Below are 16752 nucleotides of genomic sequence, written 5' to 3' on the forward strand. Positions count from 1 at the left end.
ATCATTACAGGTCAGGAACCTTTTTGGCTGAGAGAGCCATAAACACCACATATTTTAAAATGTATTTCCATGAGAGCCATACAATATGTTTCAAACTAAGACAGTGCGCATGCGCAGCAGAGGGCTGTCCCTATTGCCATGGTGATGTGTGTGCAGTTGATCCACCAGGCAACGGAAGTGTCAGACACATCTTCAGTTTCTCTTGGGTTTCAGCAACATCAGCAATTTCCCAGAGAGCCAGGCAGGAGAAATGCAGACTATCAGCTTGTACAATTATTAGCTGACTTGGGGGTTGATTCGCTTTTAGGACGAGATCCCTGCATTTTGACCCAATAGGATGCCTGTCAAGTGACAGGCAGCCTACTGGGCCAATCAAAGTGCAGGGATCTCATCCTACAAAGTCACTGGACCTGACAGGGTCCAGAGTGGGACCATTGAAGCAGCTGTTTGTTTTAGGGGGAGTGCGAGTAAGTTAGTATTGCATGCTACAGCAGTAGCGTGCCTACTTAGAGAATGTTACTTGCGCTGCCACACTAAGCTGCGCTGCTTGAGCAGTGTAACTTAGTGAATCAACCCCTAATGATTTGTTTGTGAGCCAGATGTAGCCATCAAAAGAGCCATATCTGGCTCTCGAGCCTTAGGTTCCCTACCCCTGTGCTAATGCATTGTGCTGTTGCACAGTGCAGTGCTCATAGTGTAAACTAGTGGGAATGAGCCCCTAGCAGAGATTTCCGTTCAATGCCAAAACGTTGCTTTGATGTATAGATGAGCCCCTTCGCTTTTTATTATCTTGGAAATGTCATGTTTTCCTTAAATCCACTTGTTTTTGATCAGCATATGTCTTCCTGCTGAATGAGTGAACCGCCTCCATCTGCTCTTTCAGAGAAGAGTTTGACAGTTTATTTGTTGCTGAGCGCAGATCTGCAGAGATAACTTTTACGGTATGACTGACAGCCTGCCAAGCCTAGTGAGTCTCCACTGAGCTTTTGTTCCTCTAACCCAGCAATGCTCACATGCTCCACACTGCCGTCTGATGCCTCCAGACTCATAACCGCTGATAGACATGACTGCTTCCCTCAGCTGCTGCGTCTGACCTTTATCCGTCCAGTCCCATCTTGTGGATGAGAGATTTGCTGGTTTATGTGAATAGTGTTTATGTGATCCTCTGACAGCTTTGCAGAAGCCGATCCGTGTATACAGGCGGCAACCTTCTGACGGTAATTCTGAACTCGCCACCAGTAGGCGGACAGTCAGGCCTCTTACAGACAATAGCTCCGCCACATTACCACACGGCCTAAACATTTTGAACTTGTACTAAAAATATGACAAGATTGTTCGTGGACAGCCGTAATTGAATTTGTGTTATGATTTATGGATACGGGAACTACTTATTCAGCAAACAGAATGTCAGGAATTAATGAGCAAAAAAGTAAAAATCAGAAGCATCTTCCTCTCCAGAACGCTCGTGTTACTATGGTTTTTGTTTGTTTGTTTTTTACTGCAGATGTCTTAAAATTCAGATCAGACTTTTGATCAGCTTTTTCCAGCTGCATATCTCAAGGGTGGGAATCAATACATTTTGGCCCTGTGTTAAAGAGGAACTGTAACCAAGGATTGAACTTCATCCCAAACAGTAGCTGTTACCTCCTTTCTCATGATAAAGCTTTATCTTTTCTTGAACAGATCACCAGGGGGGTCTGTATGGCTGATATTGTGGTGAAACCCCTCCCACAGTGTGATGTCAGGACCTAGGTCCTGACAGTTTCCTGTTTGTGAGCATTGTTGCATTGTGGGAAATAATGTCTGTTTCCAACTGCCAAGCAACCAATTTCTCCCTCTGTGCATATGTATATCTATAAAAAAATAACCTTTTAGCCTATTGCATTGTTAGGGGGTGTAGTTATAGATAATGGCAGTTTGTGCTGTCTAGTTTTTTGCATGTCTGCCGGTAGTAAAGATGATGATGTGCAGACAATATGAACAAATTACATGGCAAATATCAATAATTTCTTGATCTCTTTTCTATCTTTTTAACTTCTCACTTTTGCAATGAATTGATTTTTCCCCCCTTTTCGCTGAAGTTCCTCTTTAATTTGGGCGCTTTTACACGGCTATAACTGATGGCGGCAATCCAGGCCTCAGGTGCTGAATTTGGATACTGGCATTTGGCTGTTCAAAGGCAAAGTACCAGCTTACAATATTTTAGCCTCAGGTGCATAGCGTAGGCGCCAGTGTTTGGCTGTAGCATGTCCACACCTGGGGCTTACACTTTTGACCCTGCTATTTTCTATACATATAGCCAAAGCAGGAATTATTACAAGGGTGGCTGCTGGTGTTTTGGATCTGTGCCGGGGTGAAGATGACAGAAATTTTACAGATAGGGATGGGGCTTATAGATTGGGGGAGGTTATTTTTAAGCATTACTGTTAGGAGTTTGCAGTCAGGCATTAGGAATGGGTTTATGCTGGAGGGGAGGTCAGGGTTGGGTGTTAGTAAAGGGATATTAAAGGACAACAATTGTAAAGGTGCTCTGACTGAAGTCAGACTGGATTAGCTGCATGCTTGTTTCAGGTGTGTGATTCAGCCTCTGCTGCAGCCAAAGAGATCAGCAGGACTGCCAGGCAACTGGTATTGTTTAAAGCGGAACTGTAGATACCTATCAAACACACTGTTTCACTTACCTGGGGCTTCTGCAAGCCCCCAGCAGCTATCCTGTCCCGCACCGGTCCTCCACGAGCCTCCGTTCTCCCGCCGCCGCTCCGTTTCTCGACTTGCAAGCCGAGGTCAGTGCAGCCCTGCCAACCCTATCTTTTCTTCACGTTCCCCTCTGCAATAGCGCTATGGCCAGAGCCAGGATACGCGTGGCCAGAGCCGCGCAGGCGCAGTGGTCCAAGGGCGAAAGTGAAAGCAGGTGGCGGTGGGAGAACGGAGGCTCGTGGAGGACTAGCGCAGGCCAGGACGGCTGCTGGGGGCTTGCAGAAGCCCCAGGTAAGTGAAACAGTGTTTGATAGGTATCTACAGTTCCTCTTTAAAAGGAAACATCCATATGCCTTTCAGTTAAGGTTGCCTTTTACAATACTACACTATAGTGGCTCTCGATCTTTCTTTTATATCTTATCTATGCATTTAGTTGTTTTATTGGTTTCACGCTTTACAACATTATTATTGGCTGTTCACCTGCAGATTGTGTCAGACCCGAGAATCAGAGTGGAGATGGCGCTTCGAGAGGCCGGCCTACATAAGACCCGCTATGCCAAAGAAATTTTACCTAAAATTCTTCCACCAAAGCCTCCAAGGAGGGACATGGAGTCCACCGTGTTCAAGAAATAGCAGAATCTCCATTGCGTTATCAATGAAGGATTTACAGTATTTTCGGAGTTGTCATGACAACCCTGCTGTCATGTGGAGAGTGTTGCCTCTCTGCACACAGGCCCGGCACGTAACATACATTATATTGCACTGGGGCTGTGCAGTGACTGTCACCTTATTCACAGTGTGGAGGGAGATTGAGACATTACATGTGAAAGATGGAGAGGAGGTGACAGCTATGCTACTCCGCTGGAATGTGGCAACTTTTCTTGCTTATTGCCAGCAGCAGCATTGTGTAAACTACAGGATGGGCTTCTGATGTCTGACAGCAGAAGAAAGAGAAGATGAATGTTATTTTATACCTGTCACTCTATAGACAACTTGTGTGTATGGGACCTATGGCTGATTAATAGGTGTGCTGCCACCTAGAGGCCATCAAGGAAAGCTGCTAAAATATCTTACCCAGTGCACTGCATGGGATAAAGCTAACGTTGTCATAGTTACATAGTTATGTGGGGTGAAAAAAAGGACAGGTGTTTATCAAGTTCATTCTCGAGTGTAGCTAGCCAATGAGATGCTAATCTTTCAGCTTGCATTCAAATTTATGGCAAATTGTAGGCAGTTTTGAATCGGGGAAAACAAGTCCACTTCCTGTCGATTTGATATGGCTCATTTCCAAACTACATACAATTTGCATTCAATTTGGAAAAATTGACCATTTCTAGCCCAGCTGTATCGTAATCCAAAGGAAGGAAAATACCCTATACCTAGTAATGATCCCTGCGGTGTCTTTGGGGAAACACCCCAAGCTACTTTTAAATGCAGATATAGAATTTACCATAATTACTTCCACATCGTATACATATTTACTGTGAAGGCCCCCTTTTAAAAACGAAAAAGGTACAATCTCCTTTCCTCCATACAGAGTTCATGTCATGTACAGACCTAAATTTGCCAAGCTTTTACATTTGAATGTATATATGTTTATAAGGTCACCTCTAAATTGTCTATTTTTTAAGCTAAATAAGCCTCGTTTATCTGACAAAAAATTTAAAACCAAGGGGAGCTGACATGTTTGTGAATCAGTCCTCATGCCCACTGCTACCCACTTCTCCTCCACCCCCTCTATGCTCCACCTAATAGCTCCCCCCAGCCTCTTCTGGGTCAGGGACCTGGCGGCACATGTCCTTGATATTGCGCCATGGGTGGGTTCAGAGCTGGGACAAGGTCCTCCAGCACCCAAGGCTGAGACACCAAAGTGTGCCCCTCCATCCCTCCCACCCCAGCCGTCACACACTGATTGCTATTAGACTAAGAGGGCCACAGGGCACACAGGCCCACAACCTCCCCAACACCCTAATATCTAGTTATCTGGCTTGCAGTCACTGCCATGTATCCCCTTTTCTTACTTCTTTCTGCTTCAAACACAATTAGGAATGACAGCTGAATGAATTGTGCCCCCCCTCCTACACTGCGCCCTGAGGCTGGAGCCTCTCCAGCCTATGCCTCGGCCCGGCCCTGGGTGGGTTCACTCTGCGCATGACGAAGCGACTAATGCCATGTGCACAAAGCTTTCAGCCAAAGGCTGCGCACTACTGCCCAACCCGGAAGAGGCCAAGGGAGGCATTTAGGTGAATTGTTGTGAGCTCTAGTTTTTTTTAATCAGCTCTGATATCCTTTAACCAGGGCTCCGCAGTCCAAATTTTCTATAAGTGTCTTGGTAACATTTGGACACAAATAGAATCTTAAATACACTTTTCAATAATATTTTGAGATTTTTTTATTACATATTACAAACATACAGTAACAAAAATATGTTAAAATACAGAATGGAAATACATAATTGACAAAATAATACAATCACACAGCACCAAGTGGTCAGTTCACAGCGGACAGGAGTTCTGTGGTTTTTCCACAGATGGTATGACGTTGTGACAAAGACAGGTTGTTCCACTATATGGGCAATAAGAAGTTGGGTGACAGGCCTTAATGGATGTAATATCAATAGACTGTAATCTTACTTTAAAGAACAAAGAGCGGTATAAGAGCAGAGTGTAAACGTGGGCTATTATGAGAGGAGCCTGTGAGAGAACTAGCTGTATGTAGCCTTTTAAGAATTTTCCTTTTTAATTGAAAGCAATCGTGAGGCGTCTCAAATGCAAAACATCTCACATTCTTTGTAAATTGACCCCCAAGAGAGAGACAAATTTATCTCAGGAAAAAGCTTCCCAGATTCTGACAGTTCAGAACCGGTGACTGCTACATTACTGCAATGCATTTCCATACAAATCACACTGTGTATGGCGAGAACAGCAGGTAAATAACAGCGATGTGAAGTAATATGGAGTATTACATATACAGCACCATTGTTGAAATCATTTTAGAAGCTTTCACCGTGGAGTAGATTGTGTCATAATAAACTAAAATTGTTCAGCTTATGGAAAGATTTTTTGCAAAACTTTGAAAACACACCTCATCTAAGGCTAAATGGAAGCAGCCACACTGTATAATGGAACATTACTGTTGATGGCGACATTACTGAGCAACTGTGCAGCCATATTGTGTGTGTGGGGGGGGGGGGGGATGGACTATTTTTGTTGACAGGTAAGCAGTGGCATCGTTAAACTAAAATTTTCAATTTAAAAATATGGTGGGTTAGAGTACCCACCACTCACCAGCCTCATTGTCTTCTGGGACTTCCCATTGCCTCTCAGATGTTTACTGGCCAATGAACAAGCGATTGTGAACTGGGCATGTGTGAGTTCCAAACCGCACATGCCCAGTGAAAGACATTAGTCCGATGTTGGACATACGCCAATATTGGCCATTTCCATCAACCGTCTGCTGCAGGAAAGATTTTTTTTCGTTATCAAAACTAAAAATCTTTCTCATTCATAAATCCTAATTTGCATGGATGGGTGGTCTTTGAGTAAGCATTGGAGGGAAGTGTCTTGTAACCATGGTTAAAGAGTAAAGTGAAGTCTAGAAACCCACCAGTGGTGGCTCTGACATATTTTGAGGTAGCATTATTATTGCTTGGTTCTCCTTCCAATGTGCCGTTTCCCAGGAAATCAATTAAAAATGTTCAAATGATTCCAAGGTGATCATGAGTGGTTGGAAGTCAGTGTACCAGCCATGGTGGGCGATAAGTGGATCGATGGTTTGTCTACTACACTCCAAAATCATGCACAGTGATTGGATGATTGATTCCATTTCATGTCAGGTGGTTAAAGCTACAGAGCAATTGTAAGATGTGTAATCACAACAGCATATATTTTCACTTCAGAGGGCAGGAGAAGCTTGCTTATCTCTGGTCATCAGCAAATGTAATTGTTGCCGGCTGAAGCTCTCTTAACCATGTGTCTTCACTCGCCCCCCTCCTTTTTTGCTGAAGTAACTCAGCTGCTGCCAAGGTGATGTGTCTATTTACCAGAGGGAGGAGGGCAGAGTGAAGACATGCAGACAGCCAGCAATGGGTACATTTGCATTTGCCAGCGACAAGAGATAAGCATGCTTCTACTACTCTCTGCAGTGAAAATAAATGTTTTTACACACAGGGAATACTTAGGAATCCTTTCAAATGTTGCTTTATGTAACTAAGAATAGTTACTGAAATTTGAGTTTTGGAAGTATAATACCACTTTAAATAAGACTCTGTTGTCTTCTAAACCGTCTTTTAAACCATTACTTGTTTTTAAACCATTACTTGTGCACCATGTTTTCTATTTTCTGACTTCACCATGTGGCATAAGATGGAGAGAGAGAGAGAGAGAAGCAGAGGTGGATGTTTAAAAACAATAAATAAAAACTGAAAGCAATAAACATTTCACAAAGTATATATTACAAATGTTCAGTGCCCAATCCAGTGAAACTCATAGGGCCATACACTTTTCACCTAGGAGATCATTTTTAATCTTTGATTTTAAATAACTTTCAAGCACTTTTCAGCTAAAAAAGTATCAAAAATAGGTGAAAAAGTACTAACAATTATTTTGAGTATTTTCTTGCTTTCTGGCGGCTTAAAATGCATTTTATTGACAATTTTTCAAATATCACCTAAGAGAAAACTTGGGAGAAAAAGTGAATTGCATATGGGCCCTGGAGTCTGTAGTGAGAGAATTATGGATGCTGCTTTACTTGATCCCTTTAAATTGCCTGCTGCCTGACCATCCCAATGATCATTTGTAAGGATAGCCCTGCCTAGGAGAACTCATGGAGAAGCATGTGATCAGTTTGATCAGCTGATGGATTTGTAAGGTTCAGATATGCTGCAATGACTTCCTGGTTGAACACATGATCATGACCAGCAAATCAGAGCCTAAAGGTGGCTCCAACTGGTCCAACTCCTAGCGAAATATCGTTCGATCGATCATAAATTATGATCAGATTGGTTGTAAATAATCTTAGTTGATGGGCACAATCGATTACGAACGATTATAAAAATAGTTGTCCGATTGGATTTTCGTCAGACCAAAATTTGGATTTTCTTGTTGGTTGTGATAGATAGGAAGCAAAGATTAGTTGGTGTTGTAGTGAACGATTTGTCTTCCGATCAGAATTATCTGATTGCTCGAACAAATTTTTTGCTAGAAATTGGACCGTTAGTGGCCACCTTTACAAATCTCATCACCTGATCACATGCTTCTCCATGAGTTTTCCTTAGCATTGCCATCCAGGGACGGATCTAGGGGGGGGCAAGCGGGTCTCTTACCCCAGGTGCAGTTTGTTCAATGCTTAAAAAGGCGGCAAAATGTGGATGGGAAATGGCAGTTTAGGCGCCAAAACCTGACCTTGCCCCAGGCGCAACTTGGGGCAACTTGGTCTAGATCCGTCCCTGTTGCCATCCCTAATTTCATTTGATCGTAGTAGTTAAAATCGCTCGCACAGAGCAGTGTTGAGTCAGTATCAACAGAAAAGAGTCAGATCTGCATTCTGGGTCAGTGAGACAGAAAATATCAGAGACATAGAGTCACCACAGCAGCCAAGCAAGTTTTCCTGTGAAGGTTCTTGTGTATCCAGCTCAGAGTATACACAAGGCAGCTTACACTGGACCCTAGAAGTCATTTCATCACTATTACAGAGCTACCTCTCCAGCTCCAGCTGTCATCAGACACCAGAAAACTAGAAAAGCATCTTAGCGTACTCCTACTGAATAGTGCAGAGATTTATATATTGGGAATACCAAGCAACCCTTGGGTAAGCACAGAGCCCAGCATAGGAGCGCTAACTGCAGTACAGGACTTTGCGGTATTCCCACACCTCAGGGAATAGGGGCACTTATTTGATGATAGGGAGCTGCACACTTCAGACTGTGTAGTTTGTTATAGTTGTCAATGCTATGCCAAAGAGCAAAACCTATCCATAAATGGGGAGTGGGGGCCTTTGACACAATTTATCATAAATATACAATCCTGTTATATCATCTTTAGAAAAGACCTGAAGTGAGAGGGATATGGAGGGTGACATATGTATTTCCTTTTAAACAATACAGATTGCCTGGCTGTTCTGCTTATCCTCTCTACCTCTAATACTCTTAGCCAAAGACCCTGAGCAAGCATGCAGATCAGGTGTCCCCAGGGAGCACAGAAGGGTTAAGAGGAAGATCAGTGGGCGGCAACCAGCTCGGGGCCCTGGGGGCTGATTTCACTGGTGGGGGAAGGAAGGTTGCCCCATGGCCCCATTGAGGGTTGAACCGGCCTTGACAACAGGAAAGGGTTAAAGGGAACCAAGCAACACTTTTTACCCACTGGTTTCTAATAGCTATAGAAGCTGCCATGTGCCCCCTCCTAGGTGGCCATTATTTATACAGGAGAAGATGTATAGATAGCATCTGGGACTTCTCTAAACTCTTTAAAGCACAGTGTTTTATCTACCCAATCCCCTGCTGATGAAAGCTTTTGTTTGCTCTCTGCTAATGTGTGCAGTAAAATAATTACATCAGTCCTTATCTGCCTGAAACTTCTGTGGTTGGGCGGGCCTCGGAAGTAGGCTAATAAAACCCTGTGCTAAACTTTTAAATGTAAAAAGAAGAGGTAAAATTTAATGTTTTTAATGAATGAGCCACAATGTTCGCATACATATTTAATGTGCTGTTAAGATGGTCTGGGTGCTAAAAATGGTGCTCGCTTTACTTTAACAACCAAAATCTACGAGCAGACTTCCAACAACCAATCTCAACCCATCAAGTTCCATCCCTGATGTGACAACCGAGTGATGTTTAATTGGTGGCTGTGGGCTGCACATCATCCTCTCATTGAGTAAACCTGCCTGTAATTATACCTGATGTTACTTTATGAATATATTGGGCTCGATTCACAAAGCGGTGATAACCCAGTTAAAGACTTTAGGCGTGATCACCATTTTTATCATGCCTAAACTCAGTTTGGGCATGATAAGTTTAGGCATGATAAGTTTAGGCATGATAAGTTTAGGCATGATAAGTTTAGGCATGATAAGTTTAGGCATGATAAGTTTAGATAAGTTTAGATCGCACGCAAAGTCCCGCACGCAAAGCAGCGCCATTAAACTCTATGCAAAGTGCACCAGACTTTGCCAGCACAAAACGTTTGATCAGCTGTGCACTGTGGTGCTAACCCAGTTGGTGCTTAAACTTATCACGCCTAAAAACTTATCACACCTAAACTTATCATGCCTAAACTTATCACACCTAAACTTATCATGCCTAAACTTATCACACCTAAACTTATCACACCTAAACTTATCATGCCTAAACTGAGTTTAGGCATGATAAAGGGCTTTTCACTAGCGTGCTAACTGTTAGCACCGCTTTGTGAATCAGGCCCATTGTGTCAGGATAAATCTGTTCTCTCTGTGCATTTGATTTTACAGGTTGTAATTTTAAGACAATAACTCTTATCACGGAAGCCATTTTTTAGAAATCCTGAATGCCTGTATTTTATATATTGATTTTTATCATTAGAAAATACAAGCTCTTTAAAAAAAAAAAAAAAAGATAGAAAAAGTCATTATCCTGTAAATTGAATTTTTTATTCATTACAATCGTTTATGTCAAACGTCGCAAGGGGGATTTATTAATGTTTTGTTCTAGAGAGACTTTTGTATCGTCCATAAAAGATTCATTATTCTAAAACCACATTGCAGTTAGCGAGCGCGGAGGATTATGGCTCAGGAAAGCACAAGGAGTCGCATAAAATACTACAAAGCGCGAGAGACTGTATGCGTTCCGTACGGCCCGACGCTAGCCAAAAATCACATCAGCTTTGGCCTCTTGTAATCCCTTCTTGATAAAAGTGCACCTGCTGGCTCCAATCCCTTTATGTTATTCATTAATTACAGACTGCACTGACCCTAAACCTACTTTAAATTATCAGCCAAGGTAAAAAATAAAGCGTACAAACAGCACTGCCAAATAAAATAGAGGCAGGAATTTACTTTTGGAATTGGAATCTGTTTCTGTGTTGATCATTGTTCATGCAAAATGTAATTTTTAAGCCATTTGCTTTTTTTGTAATATCACAGCTTAGTACAAGACTTAAAGAGAAACTCCGACCAAGAATTGAACTTTATCCCAATCAGTAGCTGATACCCCCTTTTACATGACAAATCTATTGCATTTCACAAACAGACCATCAGGGGGCGCTGTATGACTGATTTTGTGATGAAACCCCTCCCACAAGAAACTCTGGTACCGCGGTACTCTGGGCAAACTGCCACAATGTAACAATGTTCACAGACAGGAAATGGCTGTTTACAGCTGTCTGTAACAGCCAAAACAGCTAGGAGCAGCTACATAACCTGCCCACAGTAACAATGTCACCATGTGATAAATGTCAGAATGTAAATCTGGGAGAGGAAAGATTTTACAATGAGCAAACACTGACTAAATCATTTATACATAATTATTGTAAAAATTAAGCACTTTTTTTATTACATTATTTTCACTGGAGTTCCTCTTTAAAGGACACCTGAACTGAGAGGTATATGGAGGCTGCCCACTGCATCTTCGCACCCACTTAATCTTAGCACCCAGAGGAACTTAGCACACACAGTAACTTGATACCCACTGTAATGTAGCACCCACTGGATCGCACTAATGGAAAAGGCTGCTGCCGTTTCCATTAGTTTTACTGTACCCTGCGTTTTGTGATCTGTTAGCTATCGGAATCAGTTCACACATCGCCGGGTAGTGGAAAGGGAGCCTTAGTAAGTTACTATGTATTTTAAGTGTTTGTTTTGTTTATTTAAATTTGTACAAGGTTCCATTTTGATGTATGACACGGTGGGGCGCGGAGCAGTGACGCTTCCTTGTGGCCCAGTAATGTATGGGGAGTGGAGTGTGGCACACCAATACAGTACCTACAGCAGGCAACCTGGGTTCATGTACTTTAATAGTATGCCCAGTATTTGGCCACACCCACAATCTGTCACTACACCCGCTCTTTGCCATGGAACACATTTTCTTTCAAAGGGATGACAGATATTATTCTGGGATCCTAGCAACACCTCTCAATCTGTCAGAGCATAGCGCTTGGTTAGGGCAAAATACTACTGTTGTCCGATCATGATTCAATTCAAACTAGAATCCATTTTTTTATTTTGATTGCCTAAAATGATCACTAAATCTAACATTAGCAGCAGTGCCCAACAACATTGCTGCGGACATCATTAGTAATCACCCTACTGTGCGTCGTGCACGACCACTACTGTTATTTTATTGTAGTTCACATCAAATCCTCTTATCCGCAATTCTTCATGGAACAGAAAAAAGACACTTTGGCAGATAGCCAAGCAGTGTTTTTGTACAGAGATCACTCCTAAACTGTCACCTGAAATGATCACTAATGATTACTTCTGATGACAGTCATTCAGTATCTATGTACCTTTAGTGTGAGATGAACCAACCTTCTAAGCCTGCCCCATGTCGAGTTATTAAAAGACCACGCCACAAGGTGTCACTGGATCAGGCACGGAATAAGACATTTGTAATTTCTACCTTTGTGAAATGTTATGTCGGTACAGTTGGAACTCATCTCTTGCCATCTCTTCAGCTCAGCTCTGCACATTGCTAGGAATAAAGCAGGTTTCACACTCTGGGAATAGACAGCAAGAAATAAAGGAGAAGAAAACACTTCTGACAAATGTGTCAAAGCAGATGATATACAATAAAGGGAAATAAATAATTCATAATAAATGACTTATTGATGTGTCACATCTCCTTTCACCTATGGATGTATGTATGTCATAGGGATGTGATATCAATGATCCTGCATTCTCTCTCCCCACCAATAGTGACCCCTACAGGGTGTGTAGGTTCTATGTGCAAATGTGCTCCAAACTGCTGTGAGTAAATCTCTAAGCATCTATGAGGCGGCAGTTAGTCCTGGTTAGTTCTAATATTCATGACTGGGGGCTTCATCAGTCCAGCTTCACAGTTTGCATCACATTGGAAGTATTATCTCGCACTCACTAATGGATCAAACCCATAGTCTTTAAGGGGAGTGCGACAGCTGAAAAAAGGGAATACGCCCTCTATGCAGTATTCAACAAGGGAGAAAGCTGGCACATCCAAAATCAATCTTTATTAGTTCCATGTAAAAATATGGCCAACGTTTCGAAGCTGCGTAGGACCCCTTTATCAAGGCAATATCTGCTCTGAGGCAAAGATCTGTTTGCTGCTGTGCAAAAAATTCTGCATAGGAATTCGGGAGTCTGGCTCCTCTACAACACTCGCTGTCAGCGATGTGTATTCATCTGAGGTCAGCAGCAGTCGGCTCCGAAACGTTGGCCATATTTTTACATGGAACTAATAAAGATTGATTTTCACAGTTTGCCACAGCATGACCAATTCAAAATCTGCTAGTAGCAAGTATGGGGGCCATAGCCATGTTCTGGTCTGCGATAAGGTGGCCGCACACAATATAATCAAATCTTCAAATTTTTTTGCAATAAAAATGGTTGATTACATAAGTAATTGAAAATACATTTTTGGATTAAGGGGAAAAAAATTTTTTACTGTTTTTTTTTCAATAAAAATCTGATCGGATGTGTCCGAAGAATAAGATATAAAATATAAAAACGTACATTTTTATTCTATATTTCATATATTTTTTTAGAAATATTGATCATGTGTATGTGATATATTGATTTGTTTTTTAAAATTATTAAATGAAGTGTAAAAATGGATCAAATTTCTCTCGTATTAAAAAACAGCTTAAAATGTAACCATGTCTGGCCACCTTTAGGCCTGTAATTTGCGCCCCACTGACACAAGTCAAGAGAGATAAGCATACTGAACACATTTAGCGCAAGAAGAGTAAAGTAAAGAGCTGGATCTTGAGTACAGATGCTCAATGGCATGCAAATAGTTCTGGCTTGTATGAAAATATCATGCAAATTGTGTGTATGTTGAAATTGGGCCAATGCACCTCATTGATCATCTATAGTTTTGAGACCTCTGAACTTGGATGGACCATAATAATTCTGGTTGGCATGGAAATGTAACACAAATTATAGAGGATTATAGAGCTTGGAATTGGGCCAATCAAAATGAGCAGGAAGTACATTTGATTAGCCCATCTCTGTTTCTGTAGTAAGAGTGGATATTTACATTTCCTTGCAGCACCACCTTCTGGTGGGTTCTATTATTGCCACACAGTGTAATGCTGTACATAAAGTGTTTGGGTTTTGTATATTAACTGGCCCTACCAAGAACCAACCTTCCTAATCTCTAGAGGAAACTGCTGTGCAGCAACTGACTGCTAAAAATATACAGAATGTACAAAAGACAGCTTACTCCCATCACATGTGCAGTGTATATAGAGGGAGCGTGATGGCGCTGCAGGGTCCGGCGTCACGCTGTGCTGCAGCTACGTGCTGAGACCAAGCTGCGTCTTCATGAACTTTGCAATCAGCTTCTGAGGTCGCCTCTGGTATTCGGCTAGAACAGCGTGACTTTGCGTGATCTGATCGCCTTGTAGCCTGTCAAGAAGAGTCACGCAGACCACAGCGGCTGAAAGAGAGGATTTGTTAAAGCGCTGTGAATGCTTCAAGTGTACAGACCGAGAAAATTCCTCTTTTAACAGTAATCTCCCTTGAATGTCACGCAATGTTAAATCAAAATTAAAAAAATGTCATTTCATTTAAAGCCACAATGTTGTTAGGGAAAATTCTCTCAAATGAAAGTATAACTGTTAAAAAAAAATCTAGATAGAGATCTGCAGGCCATAAAAGCAAGAGAAAACAAGAAAGACTTAAAGGACTGCTGAAGCAAGAGGGATAAGGAGGCTGCATATTTATTTCCTTTTAAACAATACATGTTGCCTGGCTGTCCTGCTTATCTTCTGCCTCTAATGCTGGGAATACACGGTACATTTCTGTACTGTGTATCGACCAGCTGATCCGGCCAGCTGATAATATTCAGCTGGCCCGATCATGCCGCTCGACCCGCGCCGGCGGACAATGGCAGGGAATCGAGCGGTGATAAGGAAGCACCAGCGCGGACGAGCAGGGATGCGCCGGCATCGAGCCGCTGGGTCAATCCGGCGCATAAAACGAGCCGTGTATGCAAACACATTAAAACTCGTGAAAAACGCATCTGCGTAAAAAATGCAAAACGCAATACAAAATCGCAAACGCCTATCCTAAACCGCTACATTTTCATGCTATGTCATATGTGAACCCAGCCACAATCATCACAGATCTGCAGATCCATCCTGGTGGATCTGATCTTCAGATGAATGTCTGTTAAACAAGGTGTGTATGAGATCTGCAGATATCATAGACTATGAATGCATTTTGCAGGAAAAGATCTTTTGCAGATACTGATCTGTTGCATGTGTACAGCATCTTTGTGTGCAGCACCTTGCATAGGTTTTATCTGATGGGGAGTTCAGCTCCATAGAATACAGGATCTTCTCAAAAAATTAGCATATTGTGATAAAATTCATTATTTTCTGTAATGTACTGATAAACATTAGACTTTCATATATTTTAGATTCAAATACACACAACCATACTCCGCAACCGCCCCGATCTCGTCGGGATGGTCCCGGTTTGGAAGGCTTCATCCCCCCTCCTGCGATAGCCTGCCTAAGTCCCGGGCTGAGCACTGAGGCTGGAGAGCGGCAGTACAGAGAACAGAGCAGTTACCGCGGGACTTGCTTCCTATACAGAGTAATGACATTATTTACAAGGCCCCGCGGTGACTGCTCTGATCTACACACATTCTCCTCACTTCGCTGCCTCTGCCTTCTAAACTTCTGGCACTCGCAGCTCAGCTCACTCTCTGTCCACTGCCCGGGCTGAGACTCTAGCAGCTGTGCCCTCTGACCTTTCCTCCCCCTCCTCATCTATGCTATCTGCACAATCACCGGAGGAGGGGAGGGACACTGGCTGCAGGCACAGTGCATGGAGGTAAGGCATGGGGAGACGCTGGGCACACAGACAGGCTCAGCTCCATCCACATTCCACACACACACCATAAACAAATGGTGAAGTAATATATACATAGCTCCCAACTGTCTATCTTTGGGAGCCCTGTCCCCCTGTCCCTCTTTCCTCCTCACTTTGTAACGAAAAAGAAAAAAACCACAGAGACACCAGGAGCCCCTATAGTGTATTATCTTTGCAATCTGGTCTAGATATGCAAATGATGCTACTCACAAGTATAGGTTGCTTGGGGAGGCAACCACTCGAATGCGCATGTGGAGAAAACCCGTCTCCACTCGGTCTTTGGGGTAGATGGTCGCAGCTCCTTCGAAAAAAGGTATCTTACCACAAATTTGTGGCAAGAAATAACAATCCCACAATTGTGGGGTGTTAGACTCGAGATAAAGTAGTAGTAGGAGGCGCCCTTGTAGTATAATTTGCACTTAGGCTTATTAAAATAAACAGTAATATATACAGTAGATCGCCTACCTTAAAGAATGGACTCTCCACTCGGTAGGATAAGTATAAAAATTTAATAATGATAAGCACTCAGGACAACGCGTTTCGCGGTATAGGCCGCTTCATCAGGTCAAAATAGTGCTATAGTCCGTAGTAGATTGGCGCCCAGTAAATGCTTATCATTATTAAATTTTTATACTTATCCTACCGAGTGGAGAGTCCATTCTTTAAGGTAGGCGATCTACTGTATATATTACTGTTTATTTTAATAAGCCTAAGTGCAAATTATACTACAAGGGCGCCTCCTACTACTACTTTTCCTCCTCACTTGTCCCTCTTTCTATGTAAATATATATTTTTCTCTGCTGAAAAATGTGTTTGATTGTCTATAAACGTTATTCCCATCCTGTAAATGTATATATTACTAATTTTAAAGTGTTAATATGAAGGACAATGAACCAGGATAGAAAGGACCAGTGTGGTTTGAATTATAAAACAACATATTTTTCTTACGAAATCTTTATGATATGTGTGACTAGGGGTGTGGCAGGGGCGTGGCTTAAGTGTCCCTCTTTC

General features: G+C 42.3%; 2 protein-coding genes across 8 annotated transcripts in view; one reads left to right on the forward strand and one right to left on the reverse strand.

The window, feature by feature from the left end:
• The window catches only part of CCDC148 (coiled-coil domain containing 148), a 267767-nt gene extending 262020 nt beyond the window's left edge, over window positions 1-5747 (forward strand). For all 6 annotated transcript variants that reach the window (XM_068245736.1, XM_068245741.1, XM_068245735.1 and 3 more), the window contains one exon: window positions 3184-5747. In XM_068245736.1, coding sequence (XP_068101837.1) covers window positions 3184-3330 — 147 coding nt within the window. In that variant the 3' untranslated portion in view covers window positions 3331-5747. The remainder of the gene's footprint in view (window positions 1-3183) is intronic.
• The window catches only part of UPP2 (uridine phosphorylase 2), a 73777-nt gene that overhangs the window by 38474 nt on the left and 18551 nt on the right, over window positions 1-16752 (reverse strand). Inside the window, exon 7 of one of the 2 annotated variants that reach the window (XM_068245743.1) lies at window positions 5065-14299. The exons of the other annotated variant lie outside the window; for it this stretch is intronic. Within the exon in view, the coding sequence (XP_068101844.1) occupies window positions 14157-14299 (143 nt within the window). The 3' untranslated portion in view covers window positions 5065-14156. Of the gene's footprint in view, window positions 1-5064; window positions 14300-16752 lie in introns of those variants that run through there. 2 annotated transcript variants of the gene reach the window in all.

Source organism: Hyperolius riggenbachi, chromosome 7, assembly GCF_040937935.1.
Source record: "Hyperolius riggenbachi isolate aHypRig1 chromosome 7, aHypRig1.pri, whole genome shotgun sequence".
Classification (NCBI taxonomy): domain Eukaryota; kingdom Metazoa; phylum Chordata; class Amphibia; order Anura; family Hyperoliidae; genus Hyperolius; species Hyperolius riggenbachi.